This window comes from Equus caballus, chromosome 15, assembly GCF_041296265.1.
Source record: "Equus caballus isolate H_3958 breed thoroughbred chromosome 15, TB-T2T, whole genome shotgun sequence".
In the NCBI taxonomy this organism is placed as follows: domain Eukaryota; kingdom Metazoa; phylum Chordata; class Mammalia; order Perissodactyla; family Equidae; genus Equus; species Equus caballus.
Window position 1 is genome coordinate 98685980 of NC_091698.1, and position 21398 is coordinate 98707377.

Here is a 21398-nt window from a genome sequence, read left to right on the forward strand (position 1 = left end):
ATGAAAGACTGACCATGAGTGTGTGGAGTGCGGTGAGAGCTAAGAATGCAGACCTTGGCAACAGCAAATGTTTTTCTTGAGTCTGGGATAAAAACCATAATCTTCTCTTTAGAAAAATACAAATCCATGCAGAGTAATACATAAAATTTTAGAAACGTCACAGATACATTGATACAGCCTAGGGCTAAGGATTCTGATTTAGATGACAGGCACAGGAGAAGATGGACAGTAAAAATTACGGAGGAGTTCTCCGAAAGGCAGAGGAAACTGAAGAGCCAAGCATGGAGAGACTGTCAGAGAGAAGGATGGGGTACAAACGGCAGCTGGAGTGGGGAGGTCTGCGGAACAAAGGTTGGAAAATGCCATTGGGAAGATTGCATTATTGGAACTGGTTTCTCAGGCACTCAGACCAAATGATCAATCGATCAATGAATGGAGGTAAAAATTATTGTGAAAAATTAGTGTAGATGATTCTTTCAAGAAGTTTGGCAGTGAAAGGAAGGAGTCAAAGCCAAAAACTTGACAGGAAAGGTTTTTTAGGCTTGAGAGATGTGATATGTTAATAGGCAGAGAGGAGTTAACCTAGGAAAGGGGACTGTAAAGAAATGAGAGAATGGACTAAATGGACAGAGCTGAATTTGGTAAGCAGCCAGGAGGCAATGGGGCCAGGAGCTGTAGCCTCAGAAAGGACAAGGGGTACATCTTCAGAGACACAGGGAAAGAAGTCAGAAGGATGGAAAGAATCACATTTCTAGGTAAGAGATTGGGAAGATCCTGCTTGCTGGCCTGCGTCTGGAGCCTGGGCACATGAGCCCCTTCAGTTATGTGGGGCAGCGTGGTCTGCAAGGGGTCGTGTAAACGTCCGAGCTGTCTGTTGTTGAGCCCTGGAGGAGGCAAGTCCTTGCAGTGACAGTTTTCTGAATTTCAGAAGCCGAGGATGTCTCCTCTTCTTGGGTAATGAATACTACCAGCTGAGTGGCCCTTTAAGTTCAGTTCATGAAAGCGTTCTTTGAAGCACCTACCCTGTGGTAGGTCCTGGAAATTCAAGGTGTTTAGGACGTTTCCTGCCTTTTGGGGAACTCCTCTTCTCCGGGCAGTTTTAGGAGCTCTGGGTGAGCTGCTTATCACGTCTGCTTATCGACTTTGTGAACTAACTATGGTTACTCTTCGGCTCATTTTCCTCAGTGATAGTGGATGAGAGCTGAAAGAAGGCAGTCTTGTTTTAAGAGAAGCATTTAAAAAATCTACTTCTGAAAGCAACTTAACTCCAAACTTACACTTACGGAGACTCTTTTATTACTGAGGTAGTATGTAGTCAAGTAATAGTTTGCATATTTCCATTGTAATACTTAAGAATGTGGAGTGAAAGGTCAGTCTCTTACACCCCCACGCTCCCTCCCTGAGGTAGCTGCTGTGCACGCCCTTTCAGAATGAACTCGTGTGTGTACACACTCACATACGTGTAGTTTTAGCTCTTCTTTCTTTTACAGGAGTGGATCATACTGAGCATGTTGCTGAAGAACTTACTCTTTTCATTTAACAATAAGTTTTGGAAATTTTTCTTTGTGAGTACACGTCAGTCTACCTTGCAGCTACATAAATATTTCATAAGGGCCATAACAACATCCCCTTATTTTGGGTGTTTAGGTTGTTTCTTGTTTTTCTCTTATCTTTTTTCAGTTATAAATGTGTGCACGTGTGCAAGAATTTCTCTAGACTATATTACCTAGTAATGGAATTTGCTGGATCAAAAGGAGTGTGTGGTAGACGGGCCACATTGCCCCACATCGCCCTGGAAAAAGGCTTTGTGCACTTTGCGGTCTTACTCAGGGCCTGTTTGCCCACACTTGCAACAACAGTGGATGTTAGGAGTCTTTTCAGGTTTCAACTAAGCTGATAGATGAAGGTGTCAGACTCCATCGTTGCTTGAATTTACATCTCCTAAGATAGGGGCTTTGAAGCAACATGCAAACTGAAAGCGTTGAAATCATGTTTTCAGTGATTGTTACAGTACATGTAAATAGTTTTCAAAGTTAAAACAAAGGGCTTAAAATTTTAAAATACTTAAAATTCATTTCTCTGCAGATTCCATGTCTCCATTTTCTTCTTATTCCCCTTGATGTAGACTGTGAAGGGTGCTTCCTTTATTTTAATTAAAGTTAGCGTAACTCTTTTGAATGCTATACTTACTAAAGCATGTGCCTTTATGGATATTATTTTCCACTCCTCTACCTCCCTTTCCATGCACAGTGATTTAAAAACCTCTCAGTTGAGGAGCATTATTTTTAACTAAATAGTTTTAATTAAAGAAGTAGTAGTGTGTGTTTTTAAAGCCTCAAAGAAGTAAATCTTTCAGCTTTCTTGGGGCATCTAATAAATATCCAATTTGATTTTGCCCTTGTAGTTTATGCTCATTTTTCTTTTTATTTTAAGATAGGCCTACTGATAGTTCAAGTTCTTCCCCGTAGAGCCCTCTGTATCTTGTGCCGAGTGGTTCCTCTCACTTTCAGCCTTCTGAAGCCCATCTCTTTTTCCTTAGCAGTCCCCACAAATCTGGGGGAGTTGTTGTTCCTCTTGCGGCAGTGAGGTCTTTTCCCCTAAAACTCTTAGCCTTACTCTGAATAACAACATACCCCAAAGCCGGCAGACCTGAAGACCAGACGGAAGCAGCAGGGTGGGGCAGGGCCGGGGGCAGGAAGGGAATGCCAGCGCTCCTCTGCCACAGGCGGCCAGTGTGGACGGAGCCCTGAGAAGGACATGCACTGTGGGTTTCTGCATTTTGCTCTTCTGTTACAGTAGAGTTTCCAGGTGTCTGTCTCCTTCTGAAATCATCTCTGACTGAATTCACACTCAAGGAGCAGGCTTTGGAACTGCTGGTTAGCAGCCACATTCTGTAAACTGACTTTCAAAGGGAGGGAAGTAGGACTTGCTTTAATGTAGAACTCTCCACACTCGGGCCCTGTGTCTGATCTTCTGCCATGGCTCGTCCTAAAACTCGGCTTGTCTTTCCAAGTAGCCTAGACAGAACAAGTTTTTACATGTGCACATCGAAAGTGCATTGAGAGAAAACCAGAATTTATATACCCTATCATGGAGGAAATAAGGTCATTCTTAAGAGTAGTAATTTCCCACAATTTACTTGAAAAGTCTTTTTCTTCCCAAATGAGTGTCTTCTGTGTACCACCTTGTCTCGGTGGCTCCACGGTTATTCAGAAGTCCTGTTAACTTTACAGCCTCCGAGTTTATAGCTATGAACGGAAAGAACAACAGTGAAATGAGCAGGCTGAGGAATTTGCTTAGGCTAACATAATTCACATGCGTGCTAGAGTCAGTTTATACCTCACTGCTGAATCCTTGTTAAAAAATAAAAGCTAAACTAAGTATTAACTTCATTCAGCTTGTCAGGTGGGAGCTTGTCATTCAGAACACTTAACGGACATGTTTCCTGAACAAACTTTATAAATCAAGTATCGTCTGACACACACCTGGAAACCAGAGATTCTTAAATTGGAATCCTGGTTTTAGACTTGAATCCTTCTGTGGCCTGGGGCAAGTCCTTACCATCTTACCTCCCTTTTTGCCATCTATAAAGGATAAATACTTCTGTCTCAGGGATGTTGAAAGGATTAATTAGTTAATCTGTAAAGAACTTTGAAGATGAAAAGTACTTTAAAAGTGCTTCTTAATAACATTATTGCTTGGAAAAGAGTGCCACTTTTGCTCCAACCACTTTATGTCTCAAATTATGTAGAGAGGGTATGGTTAGTACTTTTTTAGTAATCGTAAACAAGAGAGAAATCTCTCATGGTGCGAACATCAAACATTAGCTTCAAAATTTCAAAGGAGCGTCTCTTTGTCTTATGGATCATTTAGGAGCTGTGTTCTCCTTAGTAATTAGTTACAAAGGTCGTATTTTGGGAAAAAGAAGACCCTTTCACATAATTCAGTCTTTTTTTTATTCAATCAAGTCTTTTAGTATAAATTTTTAAACGGGCACATTCAATCTTAGTTGGTAGAAGGAGTATCAGAAAGGCAAATGTGTTTACTTTTTTTTTGAGGAGAGAACAGAATGGAAGAGAGAACCATATTCTTTCTCTTCTTCCCTCTCCTCCCCTCTCAGTTTCATCACGGGCATGTAAAGGAGTTGCTTTAGCCATTTCTAGAAGGGGTGGAGCTAATGTTCAAACTCTATATCTTTAGGCTTAATTCAGTTTCTTCCCCTTTCAACCAAGTTAACAAAAAGGGCCAAAGGTTCTGATTTTATGATAAAACATTATTATAACAACATGCAATCAACTGTTATATGTATAACTGGTACAAAATTCAAATTTATCATCTTATAAAGCAAAGGTGGGATGGTGTTAATTGCAGATGACAATGAATTGCAAGGCCCAGCATACCATAAAGGGACACAGATTATATAAACAGACCCTAGAAAAATTTAGAAAACAAGATCAGGAAATGAAATGAATTTTAAATTTGGGGTAAAGTGTGTCCAAGTAATTCAAGTAAGAAATTGAAAGGAAGGACACCTGGAGAAATGGCAGTGACTAGGGCTGAATCAGAGTTCACCCTCAGTGCAGTTGCTCTTGGTTTCTCTGTGTGTAATCAGACGGATTCGTGTCTCAGGTTGTTCGTACCATGAGTGATGAGTGCAGGCCAGTGAGCTAACACTGAGGAAGAAGTCAGAATTCTTGCAGCCTCCTCTGTGGTTTGACCTGAGACTTAGTTCATGTTCACTCCTTTGTAGAAGGTGAATGAGTTGCTGAAATACTCACATGCTTAAGTTGTGCATGATTTAAATATAAAATGCTTTAGAAACATAAGTGCCACTGACCATTACAGTAAATTACAGGCTTCAGACGTATTGCTCCTTGCATTTGGGCTTCAGAAATATGATTTAGTAAGATAAGTAGCAACCATTGAAATATTTGGAACCACCACTTAAAATATTAAATCAGTGGGTGTTTTTGGCAGCCATTGTTTTCATTGTACATCTATTGAGTGCGAGTAATGACTGTTTGAGTGCCCCTAATTCTTTCCATTTGTTCTGTTAATTGAATGCCATTTTTATCTTTACCACACATGTAAAAGATTTTTCTTTATGTGATCAGTCGTAATTAAAACTTGTTTCAAATGGTAAATCAAAACATAATTCTCATTGTCATTCTCTTAAATTTCCTACAGTAAAACCCTTGAAGATCGTTTGAAACTGGAAGCAAAAAATGGGACGTTGAGTGTATCAGACACCACGGTTGGCAGCAAACAGTTGACATTCACTTTAAAGAGGGTAAGTTGTTTTTTAGTGTTGTTTTTTAATTCACAAAAGAAAAATAGACTTCCAATAGTGCTGTGGGTGTTTCCAACCTCAGAACTGCCTCCCCAGGTTTTTCCCCTATTGAGGAAGGTGTGTTCCTGTTGTAGCGTTTTTCCCTGCAGCCAGAGCCCCTCCTAGGTGGAGGGTACACGGCTTGACTAAGGCAGAGGCAGGTGTGTTTCTGGTGTCCTGAGGGAGGCGGGACCTTAGTGACCTGGGAGTTGGCACTGTTGGTGAGGAAGCGGCAGTGTGGTCTCTGAGTCACTGGGGCCCGAGGTGCAGCCTTGTAAAGCAGCAGTCCTGACCAGCTAAGGCTGTAAAGGAAGGCTGAAAGCTCACATGGACTTTAAACAAGACCCAGAATCGGTGAGTTCTAGCACCTTCGTGGCAGTAATGTCCGGCTCACCCAGGGTACTATAGTTTCGGAAGGCGACTTACTCCATCAGTTAGGGTACACACTGGTTTATATATAGCCTATATAATAGGTTATAAACTGATTTGTAAGAGTCATTTCTTTAGTCAGCCTTAGTAATACTGGTCCACATTATAGGAGGAATAAGCTGCTTAAATATTTGCCATTAACTGATGAGTGAAACTACGTGGTTTTATTTTTCAAAAATTTTTTCTCGTTCAGTCGATCTCCCTTAATATATATTTCACCAAGTGAGAAAGAGGGACAAAGACTCCACCTCTGATTTTCTTTTTTTTAATTAGAATGAAATTCACATGCCATAAAATTTGCATCTTTAAATTGTACACTTCAGAGTTTTTAGTATATTCACTAAGGTGTGTAATGATCACCACTATCTAATTTCAGGACATCCTTATCATCCCAAAAGGAAACCCCATAACCTTTAGCAGTCACCCGTACTCCCATCCCCCCAGCCCTAGGCAACTACTGATCTACTTTATGTCTCTATGGATTTGCCTGTTCTGAACATTTCATATAAATGAAATCGTAGAATATGGGGTTTTTTGCAACTGGCTTCTTTCACTTAGCATGTTTTCCAGGTTAATCCATGTTGTAGCTTTCAGAACCTCCTTTCTGTTTAGGCCTGAATAACATTTCATTGTGTGGATAATGTACATTTTGTTTATCCATCTATCTGTTGATGGACATTTGGGTTGTTTCCCCTTTTTGACTTTTATGAGTAATGCTGATAGGAAAATTCAGGCTTGTGCTTTTGCATGGACGTATGTTTTCATTTCTCTTGTGCTTATACCGAGGAGTGGAGTTACTGGGTCCTGTGATAACTGTTTAACTTTTTGAGGAGCTGCCAGCCTGTTTTCCAAAGCCACTGCACCATTTTACGTTCCCAGCAGCAGTGTAGGCGGGCTCCACTTTCTCCACATCCTCACCAACACTTACTGCCGTCTTTTTTGTCATAGCCATCCTGGTGGGTGTCAAGTGGTATCCTGTGGTTTGATTTGCATTTCCCTGGTGAGGTAGAGCATCTTTGCATGTGCTTATTGGCCATTTGTATATTTTCTTTGGAGAAATATCTGTTCAAATCCTCTGCCCATCCACCTCTGATTCTTCGACAGTTCTCTCTGACAGCATCCAGGAGGCGTGCCGAATTATAAGAACTTTTTTATTCTAAGTGTAAGGAGCTTTTCAGTTAAATCTGTCTCCATTTAGAGCAAATTTGCACTCTTACACTTCTCATTTAAATAAGCCAAAACCGATGTGTGTCCAGAGTAACTTCTTGTGCCCGTTCCTGATTTCTTATAAATTGTTCCTTCAGACGTTTCCTGTTCGCCCTGAAGTACAAGATGCACAGCGAGAGGCGGGGCAGTGCCGGGTGGAGGGGTGGCCGTGGGCTGCCTCCGCTCTGCTGGAGGGAGGGAGCTTCCGCAGGGGGATCCAAGCACTCGTCTTTCCTCACTTTGTCTTTTTTAAGTAGAAGGTACTAAGTGGAACATCAGTTTTTAATTTGTGGTGACGTGAAAATAAGATGGCTCTGAAATTTTTTTTTTGCTGAACACTAAAGAAGCACCAAGAAGTACTTAAAATGGCCTCAAAAGCAGAGTCTTAGAAACTGTTTTGGGGGATACATCATTTAATATTTGATTTATGCCTGTTGTATCATTTGCCTAACAAAATTTTGATTATTAAATCTGTTTTATTTAAGAATATTTAGGAATTTGTGTATTGTTTTATAGAAATCTCTTTTTATACTAAGTGTGTAATATATTCAGGTAAAATCTCGAGTTTTCCCAGTATTTTCATACGTACTTCCTAAGATATGAATAAAATTTAAGAGGAAAACCTGTGCTTTAACATTATTTACAATCGTGTAGTGGCAGCGTTCGGCTCAGGCCGCACATGCACTTTCCCGCTCCCGTGCTCCAGCGCCTCAGCAGGTCTTCAGCGGGGCTGCTGCTGACGCAGGTGTGTGGTTGGCGTTTGTCCTCCTCTCCGCTCTGGAGGACTGCTGGGACTGCGGTGAAGCAGCCAGGGCAGGAGCAAGAGGGAGCAGGAGAGAACTTGCACGGGGCTCTTGGCCTGTAAATCATAACGAATTGGTCACCTGCTGGCAGCATCTTGCAGACGCAACCTTGGAGACAGAAGCCAGGAGAGTCTTTTTCTGGGTGGAGGTATGCCTCTAGCATCGTCATTGCTGCCTACAAGCTCCTCTGTAGGCTCCTGCCTTTGTGGGGAGAGTCTGGCAGGCTCCCCAAAATGTGCTCCAGGAGATGGAGAGGTGCTCCCGGGAAATCGCTTTGCCATCAGACGCGTAAGGGAAATGCCAACGACTGATGTCCATATTGAAGAGCGCGAAAGCACCTCACTTAGAGACCCCAGCACACTCTGTTTATCTTATTTAGTACCTCATTTTCCAAAACTATTTGAACAATAGACACCTTTTTTAGAGATACTTTTTAACATGAAGAAACAAAATATTAAATAGCCAGTGTTTGTTACCTTCACAAGGGTCTTATGATACTGTTATTTGGTCTGCCTGGACGTGTGCGTTTTCCCTCAGGTTTTCAGTGCATAAATATGTATTGAGTGTCTGCTCTGTGTCACTTGCTGGGGACACGCAGAACAAGACAGACATAGTCCTTGCTGCCACAATTCTCAGTCTATTGGGAGAGATACATATACAGTTGGATCATTATAACGTGGTGAGTGCTCCAAGGGAGGATGGAGGGCTGACCTGGACAGAGGAGTTAGGGAGGGATCAGTGATAGACAGGTTGGGTCTCAAAGACCAGTAAGAGCCGGGGAGGGCAGGCAGGGTTCCAGGCACAAGGCACAGCCATGCTAAGTTCTTGCTTGAGAGAGGGAGCCAGATGTGCTCGGGGGTCTAAATGGGAGTCTGTGTGTGTAAAACAAGGGGTCAAGGTGAAGGGAGGCATGGGGTCTAACAGGAACGGCACATGGAGCTGTCTCATAGGGCCGTGTCGGTAAGCCATGTTAAGTTCAACCTTAACCCTGAGGACCATGAAGTTGTCAAACTGTTTTCGTTAGCAGAAGACTGACATACCATTTTATTTTTAAAACTCATTGTGGCTGTTGCATGAGGAGTGGACTGGAGGGGAGGTGCAGAGGGCCCTCGGAAATCAGCCCCCGCGGTGGGCTGCATCGGGAAGGCTGTAACGGGGCCTGCGTGGGGGCAGTGACAGAGCCGGGGGAGGGATGTGGAACGTCCTCAGGTGGGGTACACAGGGCAGGGCCTATTTTGGAAAAGCCGCTTGAAGAAATGGTAATAATCAAAAAAAGAGGGGCTGGTCCAGCAGCGTAGTGATTAAGTTCACGTGCTCCGCTTCAGTGGCCTGGGGTTCATGGGTTCAGATCCTGGGCGCAGACCTACACTGTTCATCAAGCCATGCTGTGGCAGCATCCCACATGCAAAATAGAGGAGGACTGGCACAGATGTTCCCTCAGCAACAGTCTACCTCAGGCAAAAAGAGGAAGATTGACAACAGATGTTAGCTCAGGGCCCATCTTCCTCGCTAAAAAAAAAGAATGTAGAGAATTATTCAGAATCCCAGTGTAAGAGCTTCCTAGAATAGGGGAAATTCATCAGTTTTTGGTCTTACAAATTGCTTTGCTTTCCCACTATTCCCTCACCTCCCAATTCTAATTTTAAAATATTGAATAATATCAGCTGGAGGTGAATGGAGAGACTTTTCCTTGAAGCATAAGATACAAGTGAATATTTTTAGGTGCATAGAAGAACACAGGGTGTCGTCAACAGGCCTCACAGGTGTCTGTAAGGCAGTGTTTTTCAACTGTTAGAACTCAGGCCCCTAACGGGGCTTCTCAAGTTTCCCTCTGGGCAGTACCAAAACCAGCTAAGGATGTTTTTTTGAGCTTTACATTCAGGAGTTTGTATTATCAAAACTATCAGATGTGTTTTTAAAACTACACAGTTCTTACCTTCGCCATGGACTCTGTGTTAATACTCTTCTCTTTTAAGATTTCTGCTAGACTGGGGCTGACCCCATGGCCAAGTGGTTAAGTTCACGTACTCTGCTGTGGCGGCCCAGGGTTTCACTAGTTCAGATCCTGGGCACAGACATGGCACCACTCATCAAACCATGCTGAAGCAGCGTCCCACATGCCACAACCAGAAGGACCCACAACTCAAAAATATACACCTCTGTATCAGGGGGCTTTGGGGAGAAAAAGGAAAAATGAAATCTTAAAAAAAAAAAAAAAAGATTTCTGCCAGAAGTAGTGACACTGTTTGGGGCAGGGAGGAGGTCCCTCTCTCACCAAGTGAGTATTGAGACCGAGTGTGGACACATTTAAACTGCGAGTCTATGTGCTCATTCAGCTGTGAGCCTGTGACTTGTCTGCCGAGCTGTCATCTGTGTAAATCTCGGCTTTTCAGGGGAGTTTGATTTTTTTGAAAACAGCCAAAAATTCTTTGGAACCACTTCTTTTCTTTTTTTTCCTGCTTTTTCTCCCCAAATCTCCTGAGTACATAGTTGTAGATTTTAGTTGTGGGTCCGTCTAGTTGTGTGGAACCAGTTCTGCTGAATGAATACTTAACCCTGAGTGGGTTATAATATCCTTTCAGTACACATAGTATTTTGTTTTGTTTTTAATACAATGTGAATAAATTAATGGTTCTGGCTTATAAACAAAAGACAGTTCTACAAGAGAAATCGTGGATGTTTTGTAAGTGATAGTGTCTTCAGTGGCTTTTTGTAGGGGACCATTCTCTTTTAAAACGTCCCAGTGGTCTTGTGTGTTGGTTGAAAAGCCAGTCTCAGGCTTTGTGGTTCAGACTGGTCTGTCAGGGCACTTCTCTGGCCCAGGGGTTTAGAATTTTGGGGTTTACAGTGACGGTAAAAGTTGGCCCTGGTCCTGCCGTTCCTGCCGGGGCAGCGTTGGTGGGAGCGGAGTCTAGCCACCAGCCCGCCTGCCCTGGGACCTGTGGGCAGCGTTGCTGCCTGCAGCGGGGATGGGATTGGCAGTCATGTTGTTGGCACTCTGATGGTTACACAAAAGAGTGTTGGAGTTTTCTTTCTCTTTCCCTCTCCTCATTTAATTTTCCCTTTTAGTCTGAACAGCAGAAGAAGCAACAGGAGGCAGAGAAACTGCACCGACAAGAGAGGAAAACCCTCCGTCGTTCGGCTGGTCATCTGAAGTCAAGACACGGGAGAGGACGGCCGTTTCACTGAATCTGGAAATGATCCTACGCGTTATTGGGAAGGAGCACATCTCCCCCGGATTGACCATCATGAGTACATTATACACAGACAGGGGAACACACATTTTAAAAGTTACGTGTCAACTCTTGATCGTCTACAGAGGTAAAGATTTGACAACTTGCACCCGTACCTCTACCTTCTGGGTCGGACTTTGAAACTGCTCCCCGCACTGATCAGTGCGGTCGCCCCCAGGGCACTTGTTGTAAGTCGTCGCTCCCTGTAAACCTTGTCCTCTTTCCCCTGGTCCATATCAAGTAAACCAGGTTGTTGCTTTTTAATATTGTGAAATGTGTACCATGAAATGGGAGGTTATCCTGCGTTAAAAACCAAGATTATCATGTTCTAGGAACTTTTTTCTTTGCAATGCCTGCTGCCACTCACAATGAAACCACCCAGAAATATCAGTCCTGCCTTACCTAACAGACAGGTATTGATCGTGTTTGTGTTTATGATTGTATATTGGTAGGTTTGTTGCTTGCTTATGTGTTAGTTTGGGATTTTTTAAAAAATATTTTCATACCAAGAAAATATAATTTAATAGTAATAACAACCTAAAGCAAGAAATGGAACCTACTGGTTATTCTTTTAACTTGGCACAAGATTAAATACAGATTTTTTCTGTTTCTTAAGTGCAATTAAAGAAAACATTTGTAAAAATAACTACTTTTCCTTTGAACAGCTTCTTCAAGAAAGACGCATTCCTGGACTTATTTGAAAGTTAGTCTGGTTCCCTTAGTTTTTCAGGTATCAGTGTGATTTTGGAAGTGCGTTTCCTTATGTACAACTGGAATAGTATCTCTTTGGACTGTGAGTGATCAAGCCTAACGTGAAATGCCGTAGGCAGAAAGGCAGAGTGAGTTAATTAGCGTGACCAGGCTGTAGGACCAGTCACCAGTACAGGCGCCGCGAGGACTCCCGGGTCCAGGCCCCAGATTTACTCAGGTCTCTCTCTCTCCTTTCTTTTCTTCCTCCCATTTCAACACTCTTCCTTCTCTCTCCGGTCTCCCCTTCTCGCTTTCCTTGGCGTCTTTCCCTTGCCCCGTCATATGTCTGCTGCTTCTGCATGGACTGGCTCACTCCCCCAGGCGGAGAACAGTGGGTCATGGGTCCACTCCTGTGGTCTGAGAGGTGGAGTCTTTTCCAGAATAAACGTGTCTGTGTGTGCGTCTGCATGCGTGTGGACAGACAGAGTCGCCAGAGGGACTCTTGTTACCTAGGCACCCAACCCACCTTGTGTTGTGGCTCCAGAGGGTCCTGCACCTGTTTCAGTGCCTGGTGCCAGCTGCTTTCCTTTTGCAGCTTCTTATCCCCTGAACTCCTGTTCGTGGACCTTCTCTTCCCAAAGGAAGGGGCTTCAGCTTTCCTGTGGCTTTCTTTTCTCCATTTCCCACATTGCTTCCTTAGAAGAAGTTAGAGAAGGACAGTGCCGGCGGGAGTTTTCCCCCGGGGTTGAGTGGTTGTGCTGCAGACCTGTTTGCTGGGGTCTGGCCTCTGTTCCTTCCTTTTTCAGGGCACCCCCCTGTGGTGTGGGAGCCAGTGTGCCATGTGTTAAATCCCAGAAGCAGTGCTGCCAGGTTGCAGCAGAGAGAATGCGTTTGCTCTGGGAAACGGGCTCTCTGAGACTGGGCGTCCTAGCATCGCCAGGTGGAGGAGGATGGAGGGTCTGTCCTGGACTTGGGGACGCTGGCGGCAGAGCCAGCCTGACCCAGGCTCAATCCCAGCCCTGTTGCCTGCCGGCTCTGTGTCCTTTGACTATTTACTTAACCTCTTTGAGTCTCATTTTCTCATTTAAAATGACCCTGATACTTTGTTTTTGTGAGAACTGAATAAAGTACTTGCATGAGGTGAGCATCTGGCACAGCGTGAGCCTCTTGAGTCCTTGATAAAGCTTCTCCCTCACCAGCCACCTTTCCCTCAGCTCTGCACACACACCGCTGGGAACCCAGCATGTTTCTAATATTGAGCTTTCTCTAGAGCTGAAGTGCCTTTCAGCTTTTGTTCTGGGGATTCCTGAAAGGGCAGGTGTCGGGCCTGAACTGAATCTGTGAAGAACATTCAGGAAAGACTTGCTGCATAGATAGTGGTGTGAAGGCTTCCTTTGGGTCTTCAGTTTCCCTCTTGATCCCTTAAAACAGTCCCGCCTCCTCAGGGTTGACATTCCTGACGTGCCTGCTACAGTCCTCACATTTCTTTGAAGTCTCCTGTTTTAAAAATGTTAGACAAATTTCATACCCCGTAATTATTCTGTTTGTGGTAGGTTGCTTACTGGCCCTAGGCCGAGGCTGTCTCTCCTGGGTCTCCACCAGGAAGGTGTGCACGGGGCGTTCATGAGCCAGGCTGAAGATGGGGCTTGGTTTTTACCTCAGGACCATCGTGGGGATCACTGAGTTACGACTTCTCCCCTAATCCTGCTCCAGATCCCCCTCATTCTCTGATATCCCTGACCTGATGCACAAATATTTTTTTCTATTAAAAAAGTTGTTTTTGGCAGCTAGGTTGTGACAGTGCTTAGTTTTGGAGAGAGGAGAAAATGACGGACGGGGGGGACATGAAGGGACATCTAGGATCTGATTCATTCTGTTCCTTAACCTAGGTGGTGAGCTGCTCTCACAACTTGTACACCTTTGTGTATGCATGTTATACTTCAATTAAAGCATCTTATTGAAAAAGAATTGTTTTATCAAAGTCACATGTTCCCATTATAGCAAATTGTTCCCATCTAATCCTCCTGAGATAACTCCTAACAGTATAAGGTATACTTTTTCAAATATTGTTCTATTCTATAAACAACTATATACACATTTGTTCTGGTAATCAAGTGGCATCATGCTGTTTGTGATCTTCCTCATACCATAAAGTGCTGTTCTTCAACTTGATTCCCTTGTTTTTGCTGAGGAAGATTCGCCCTGAGCTAACATCTGTGCCAGTCTTCCTCTATTTTGTATGTGGGTTGCTGCCACAGCATGACCACCAATGAGTGGTGTAGATCCACACCTGGGAACCAAGCCTGGGCTGCCGAAGCAGAGCCTGCTGAACGTAACCACTAGGCCATGGGGCCAGCCCCTCAGCTTGATTTTTATGACTAGTACTCTATGGTAGACGTTTTTCCAAGTCTGTATGTGTAGAGAGAGATCTGCCTCATTCTTTTCTATTTTGTTATATGGCTGATCCATAATTTAACTCTTCCCCTATTAATGATTATGCCTAAAAATCTAAAGAAAGAACCTTTTAAAAATCATTTCTATAATAAGTATACCCCAAATTATTTTTTAAGTTAACATCGTAACTTTATGAAACACCTGTATGCAGTAAAGCAACCTAAATGTGATTTCAGTTTTTTCTTTCTTCCTTTTTTGTGTCTATGGGATTTGAGAGGGAATTTCAATTCTACTAGTTAAAGTATAGTTTTAGCTTTATCCAGAATCCACTATTTATCATCAGAGCAGAAACAAATATTTTGTAACATAATTGGACTAATCTTAATGACATTCTTCTAAGTACCTTTTATGAAGTTTTTTATTATGCCTGCAGCTGAAATTATTCAAGTTCCTAAGACAGTTGTACAGGGTCTCCATCCCTCGTGAAAGACTCACATCATTTATCCTCCAGCTGCCGGAGGAGAATGGGCTGTGTGGGGGCGGGGCAGGAGCACTGTGGGGCTCAGGGGAGAAGACGCGGCAGCCTGGCCCCAGGTAGTAGCCATTTAGGACCTGATTCATTCTGAAGGTGGGTTGGCAGGATTTGCTGCCGGCCTGGCTGTGGAGTATGAGGGGAAGAGAGGAGTCAGCCATGGCCCCCGTGTGTTTGGCCTTAGCAAAGGCAGGGATGGAGTTGTCACTGGCTGATGTGGGGAGACCCCAGCAGAGCAGGCCTCAGGGTGAGGAGGTGAGGGCTTCTGTGTGACTATTCACATCAGATCCGTTCTCCTCCCGAAACCCTCCAGTGGCTTACTCTCAGAGTAACAGCCAAAGTCCTCACAGCCTCCAAGGCACAGTGTGATTGTCCCCTTCTACTCTTCCTTTACTTACTCGTCATCACCACGCTGACTTTGCTGCTTCTAGAACACTCCGGCATTCTCTTAAGCCAGGGCCTTTGCAAATATCGTTTCCTCTGCCTGGAATGCTCTTTCCTTGGCCGTGGGCATGTCTCTCTCTCTCCCCCTTCAGACCAAGACCACCCCCGCGCCCTGCACTTCCTATGCCTTTATTGCACCTGACACCCGACATAATGTGCTTTGAAAAAACTTTTTATTGTGGAAAATTTCAAACATAGACCAAAGTAGAGAACAGTTTAATGAGCTGCCATGTACACAGCTTCAATAATTAACAACACAGGCTCATCGTGTTTCATCTTTACTCCTAGCCATTGGCCCTGTTATTTTGAAATATTTTGATCCAGACATCATATCATTTTATCTATAAATATTCAGAGTGCTTTACTTCTTTGTTTATTTGTCCCCCACCCCCAGCCCACACCAGAGTGTAAACTTGGCAAGGGTGGGGATTTTTTTTGGTCTATCTTGTTCACTGTTGTATACCCAGCATCTAGTACAATGCCTGGCACACAGTAGCTACATAACAAATATCTATTAAAAGAATAATTGAGTCAAGTTAGATGAGGACTGAAGTTTGAACTTTGGGTTGAACACCAGAAGGGTGACTCTACTTGACCAGCTTTTTCAGAGCTGAAAGGCCTAATCGGAGTAGTTCAGGAGAGATTGGGGAAAAAAGAATCAGAAATAGTGATTATAGACAATACTTGGTAGGAGTTTTTGGATACAGAGGCAGAGGAAATAGGACAGGTGAGATCAGAAGAGAGTTTTCTTTAAAATAGGAGAAATTTTAGCATGTCCGTGTGCCGCTGGGAATAATCTGGGAAAAGGAGAAAATGATGATGTCAGAGAGAGAGGACAGTTACTGGAGTGATACCCACGAGCTGGTGCGGTAGTTACCAGTTGCTGTATAACAAATTCCCCCAAAACTTCATGGCTTAAGATAAAAACAGTTATCCAACAGTTTCATGGGTCAGGAATTCAGGAGCAGCCTAGCTGGGTGGTTCTGATTCAGGGTCTCTCACGAGGGTACAGTCAAGATGTCAGCCAAGGCTGCAGTCATCCATGGGCGTGACTGGGGCTGGAGGACCCTCCTTCCAAGCTCAGATGCCTGGCTGTGGGCAGGAGGCCTAGTTCCTTGCCACATAGACCTCTCCATGGGACTGCTTGAGTGTGCTCATGACATGGTAGCTGACTTCCCCCAGAGCAAGGGATCCAGGCAAGCAAGAGAGACCAAGATGGAAGCCACAGTGCTTTTTATCACCTAGTACCAGAGGTTGCACATTATCACTTACCCTTTCTTTGGCTTGTTAGAATCTAGTCCCTAAGTACAGCCCACACTCAATGGGAGAAGAATTGGGTACCATCTTTTGAGTGGAGGGAGTATACAGTAGGATTACCAGATAAAATGCAGGACACTAAGTTAAATTTGAATTCTAGATAAACAAGTAACTTATCAGTGTTGGTATGTCCTAGATTTTCCATACTTACATTAAAAAGTTATTTGTTGTTTATCTGAAATTTGTTGTTTATCTGAAATTCAAGTTTATTGGATGACCTGCATTTTTATTTATTGGATTTGGCAACCCTAGGAAGAATTGGTAGGCATATTTTAGAACCACTACGCTAGCCTCAGAGGGAATGGGATGTAGTGCGGAGATGGAGGCACTGACCTTATGTAGACACACGTCTGAGGGAAGGCAGAGCACACGGCAGGTTCAGATAGGTGGCTGATAGGTAGGTAAGTCCAGATAGGTAGGTGATAGTAGGTAGGTGCAGTGAGGAAAGCAGGTGCACATTCTCTTGTAATTGCTTCTGTTTTCTCACTGAAGTGAGAGACAAGGTGGGCTTCTCCCCCCAACCTTGTCTTGGACTTCCACACTTCCACACTGAGCTCACCCTTGATTCAGAGCCTTTGTTCTGCTTGAATCCCCTAATTCCGGTCACCGTCCATCCTGCTCCTTTTCTCCCTCAGACCTCTCCACCCTCCATCATCTTTGGAGACCACCAATTGCTTGTGCAGAGTGATGAAACACAGGACGTCAGGTTGAGGAGCCTGGGTTCTGCTTTGACTTTTCCTCTGGTTTTATTGCCTCTCCGAGCTTCCACAATTCTACCTCAATGTTTCATATGTTTTTTACTTTGTGCCACAGTAAGAAATCCATTGGATGTTGTGACCCAGAACACATGTGTCTCAAAAGTGTTACGAGCCATACCTGGCAGCGTGGAGAGCATACTGGTATTTTTCTGTTCTATCATATTCCAGTTTCTTTCTTTGCTCTCCCCTCCCCCCAAAATAGGTTCACACCCATAAAATTGATTTCACGACTCCCTCTTGATGGATCCATTCCAAGCTGAAAATCACTGCCTTCCCTAACAGATGGATTGTACTCTTGCACTCCGGGGGCATGTTGGCAGAGCCCACTGAAATTGGTCCTCCAAATGTGTAATTGGTGCTCTTCCTTGTAGTGGTGACGAATTGTGTAGAGAGACGCTTTGCTGGAGCCTCCGTGAGAATTTTATTTTTGATTGAAGACACAAGATGACCATTTTGCTCTTTTTTCCAAAGCTCTATCTTGAGCGTAAATTAAATGCAAAATAGATTTTGTAGAAGAACAGTTGTAGTGGTTTTAGAAGGAAATTTAAAAGATTTTATGGTTCTTAGGTAAACTTTCAGTGCATTAAATCTGGGTATTTTATTTGATTGATTTTAATTTTGAAATGATTTTCAAACCTCACATTACCTGTGTAAGCATGAAGTTGAAAGAAAATCCTGGAGTTTTTGCTGTCGTTATTTTTAAGCAAATATAGATGATGGCACTTAACAGAACTTCATTTTACTTTTTGTAAAAAATCAGTCTCCGTGTTTCAAATCCAGCAGAAGATTCATCTCTCTTTTGCATCTGAGAATACTAAAAGTAATGTATTTTAGTTCAAAAAAAGTCCAAATTAAATGAGTACATTGTATCCTGGAGTAACTGAGTGGAGTAACTCAAAACTTGGAAAGTGAACAGCAATGCATTAGAATAGAGATTTTTAAAGCATATATAAAAATAAGTACTATAAGTGGATTCTTGATTCTTTCAACACCCCTAAAAAGTTTATATATCCAAATTGGCATAAATTGTTTTTCTCCTCCTTGGGAAAATACGGAATTGCCTAATATTTGGTTTCCTTCTGTTTAGGCATATATAGTAGCTTCATTTAGGATGCTACACATCTTTTTGAATATGTAGGGAGAATTCCAGTCCTAATAATTTTTATTCTTGAGATTCATTTTTTATCCACACGTGAATTTTCCAAAATTAATTAGTGTAATAAAACAGTCTGAGTTATATTTGAACAAGTTATTTTGGGAATTAGGGTGCTGCCCCTACTCAAAATATGTAACCTCATCATGAGCACATCTGGGTGAATGGAATTTGTTAGAAAATGTTCCATCCTTGCCCTTAAAGCTATGACGGGCTAGGGCCCAGTTTTGGGAGGGACACACTCACGGGTGTTTGTGTGGCGTCCCACTGCCCGGCAGTACTGTAGCGGGTGGGAACCACTCGTTCGCTTCCGGGTCTTCCTGTTCAGTGAGAGTCCCATACACAAGGTTTAATTGAGGAGGAAATTGTTATTCTCTGACGATGGTGAGTTCCAGACTCTGTGACTGTTTTGTCAGCCCAGATGGAACTTCAAAGTTGTAGGGCCACACGCTTTCCTGTTGGTGGGAGGGAGGCCAACTGTGTTTTTCTAGTAGCCTTGGTTTCTTTCAGGTTCAAGATAGAGTCATGAGTCCTCGGCTCTCGGGACTTAAAGGGATCTCAAGTCCAGCTGGCCCAAACACCTGGCTGATTGGACATCCCCTGTCATATCCCTTTGAACTTAGAGTCCAGTTTCTGCTCACACTCCCAGTTCGTAGGAGGCCTTCTCTCCCGTTTTAGATGCTCAATGGTGAGTTAAAATTTGGGGAGTTGAAACCTCCATTCCCCCCTCGCCTCTCCTTCCACGACCCCTGCTAGTTCTGCCTCCCAGGTTTCTCAAGAGCAAGTTGATTGGCTCCTCCTTGTGGCCCCGCGCCCTATCTCCATCTCTCCCCCACACCGCCCAGTCCCTCCTTCCCTGCTGGAGCCCACCTTCCCGCCCTCCACTCCGATACTGTAGCACTCAGGAGAGAAGCTCATCTCCCAGTTTTGCCAGATCTAAGACCAGGCTCCTCTCCACCTTTGTAACGTTTGACACTGTCTAGCCCTTGGCCTCCTTGTCTCACTGCCGGCTCCTTATCCTCACCCACCCCCACAGGTATTGACGTGCTCCAGGATTCCTTCTTTAAACCTTTCCTTCCTCCTCCTCGCACAGGATCACCTCCCCTTGGTATTCCGGAGCCACCCACCAAACAGCCTCTGCGCCTTGCATCTGTGAGGCCCGCTGGCACCTCCAGTTCACCATGCTTCAAACAGAGCTCATCGACCCTGTCCCCCGCCCTCCAATGCTTGTTCCTTCCCCCTGTTGTTCATCCAGTAACCGGAGTCAGACATCATGGTCCATATCAGTATTTATGGCTCACTCTGTGCAGGTGACTAAGCAAAGGGCCTGCTCCCTGGAGCTTACGTTTTCATGCGGGGAGGCAGACAATCTCCAACAAGCGTCAGGAAGGCGATGAATCTGTGAGGGCTGGGCAGGCGGGAGCCAGGAGGGCCGGGAGGGCCCATTGGCCCCGTTACTGAATTCACCAGGCTGTGTCAGGATGGGCCTTGTAGAGAAGGTGAGGTCTGAGAAAAGGCTCAAAGGAGGGAAAGGAAGTTGGCCAAGATATCTAGGGGAGGGAACAGCCTAGGCAGAGATAGTGGAGAAGCCCCCAGAAGACTTGTAAAACAGAGTTTCTGATTCAGTGGGTCTGAGGTGGGACCAGAAACTTTGTGTGTCTAACATCACAGCTGCTGCTGCTGATCTGGGACCCGCTTTAGGAACCACTGAGCTAGAGTGGAGGCCCTCGGGCAGGGTTTTGCCTGGATGTTCAAGGAAGAGCCTGTTGGCTACTGTGGCCAGCGTGTATCAGACTCTCTTATGATAGAAGCAGGAGCCACTTGGTGTCAGCTGTGTGCCCATCTGGCTACACAGCCCCTGAGAACGTCAGGCCAAGTGTGTGGACTGCCAGGGCCCGTCGATGTTGGCTCTGCAGGCTGAGAGTCTGTGCCGAGAGAAGCCAGCAGAATACGCTCTCCCATCCTCCGGACCTCCTCGGACCCACCTCATCTCTTCCCACCCTTGCCCCTGCAGCCTCCTGGCCCAGCAGCCCTTTCTGCACATGGGCAGCAGCAGAACCTGGGATCCCCAGACCACATTGTGGGAAACTCTGAACCTTTAATGATGCCAGGCTTTCAAAACCCAGGATGGAGTCTGATGAGTAGGGACAACAGAAGGAAACAAGCGGAGACCTGGGTCTGGCCCAGACTTGCTTGTGGCTAAGCTGCCAGTCAGCGGCCACGTCACTTAACCCATCAGTGCCTTGGTGTCTATGTCTGTAAAATGGGTTTAATAGTATCTGTCCCCTAAAGACTTCAGAGGGTGTTTGTGAAGCTTAATGAGCCAGGCCCATTAAACTCCTCAGAAGAAAGGCATAACTAAATATAAAGCACTATTGTAATTAGCTCTCAGGTTCTTTAAACCAGGTCGGATCTTGTTTTAAGAGGGTTACCATGGCGACAGGTTTGTTTGAAAAACACATGTAAAAAAGGCATGGACATAATAAATGAATAATAAGTGAGTTTTATTTTGCTGATTTCTATTGTAATGGAGAACTGCATAGTCTGTTGATAGCCTCACGTTGACAGCCAGCCATCACTGGCACAGCGGACTCCTGCGTCTTGTACTCCTCTGTGGCAGGGCCTGCATTGTTTCTCTTGAGCACGTAGTGGGCATTTAGTGAGTGACTGAATTAATGAACTCACAGTGCCTGACACTCTAAGCTCCACGTGGGTGTTGGCTGCGTAGGATGGAGATGGTCATAGTCCTGATAACGCTGATTGTGTTAGTCAGGGTTCTCCAGAGACCAGAACCGAGAGGAGAGGATATATATGAAGAGGTTCACTGTAAGGAGTGGCTCACGTGATTTTGGAGGCTGACCAGTGCCCAGATCTGCAGGCAGCAAGCTGAGGACCCAGGAGGGCTGTGCTGTGGCTCCTCCAAGTCCACGGACTGAGAACCAGCAGAGGTGATGGTGGTGTTCTGGTCAGAAAGCCAGCAGGCTCAAGACTCACCATGAGCCAATTTCTCAGTCTCTATGTGAGGACCAGAAAAGACCACATGTCCCAGCTGAGCATCATGCAGTAGGAGTTCCCCCTTGCTCTGCCGCTTTGTTCTATTCAAGCCTTCA

General features: G+C 44.5%; 1 protein-coding gene and 1 long non-coding RNA gene across 2 annotated transcripts in view; both read left to right on the top strand.

Annotated features, from left to right (window-relative positions):
• Positions 1-13655, top strand: part of NOL10 (nucleolar protein 10) — a 108689-nt gene extending 95034 nt beyond the window's left edge. Inside the window, exons 20-21 of the mRNA XM_001918262.6 lie at positions 5188-5290; positions 10837-13655. Of these exons, the coding sequence (XP_001918297.2) occupies positions 5188-5290; positions 10837-10956 (223 nt within the window). The 3' untranslated portion in view covers positions 10957-13655. The remainder of the gene's footprint in view (positions 1-5187; positions 5291-10836) is intronic.
• A 5143-nt stretch (positions 13656-18798) lies between these two features.
• On the top strand, positions 18799-20789 carry LOC138917924 (uncharacterized). Its single transcript, XR_011426599.1, has 2 exons — positions 18799-18976; positions 19382-20789. It is a non-coding gene; the product is annotated as an uncharacterized lncRNA (long non-coding RNA).
• The last annotated feature ends 609 nt before the right edge of the window (positions 20790-21398 follow it).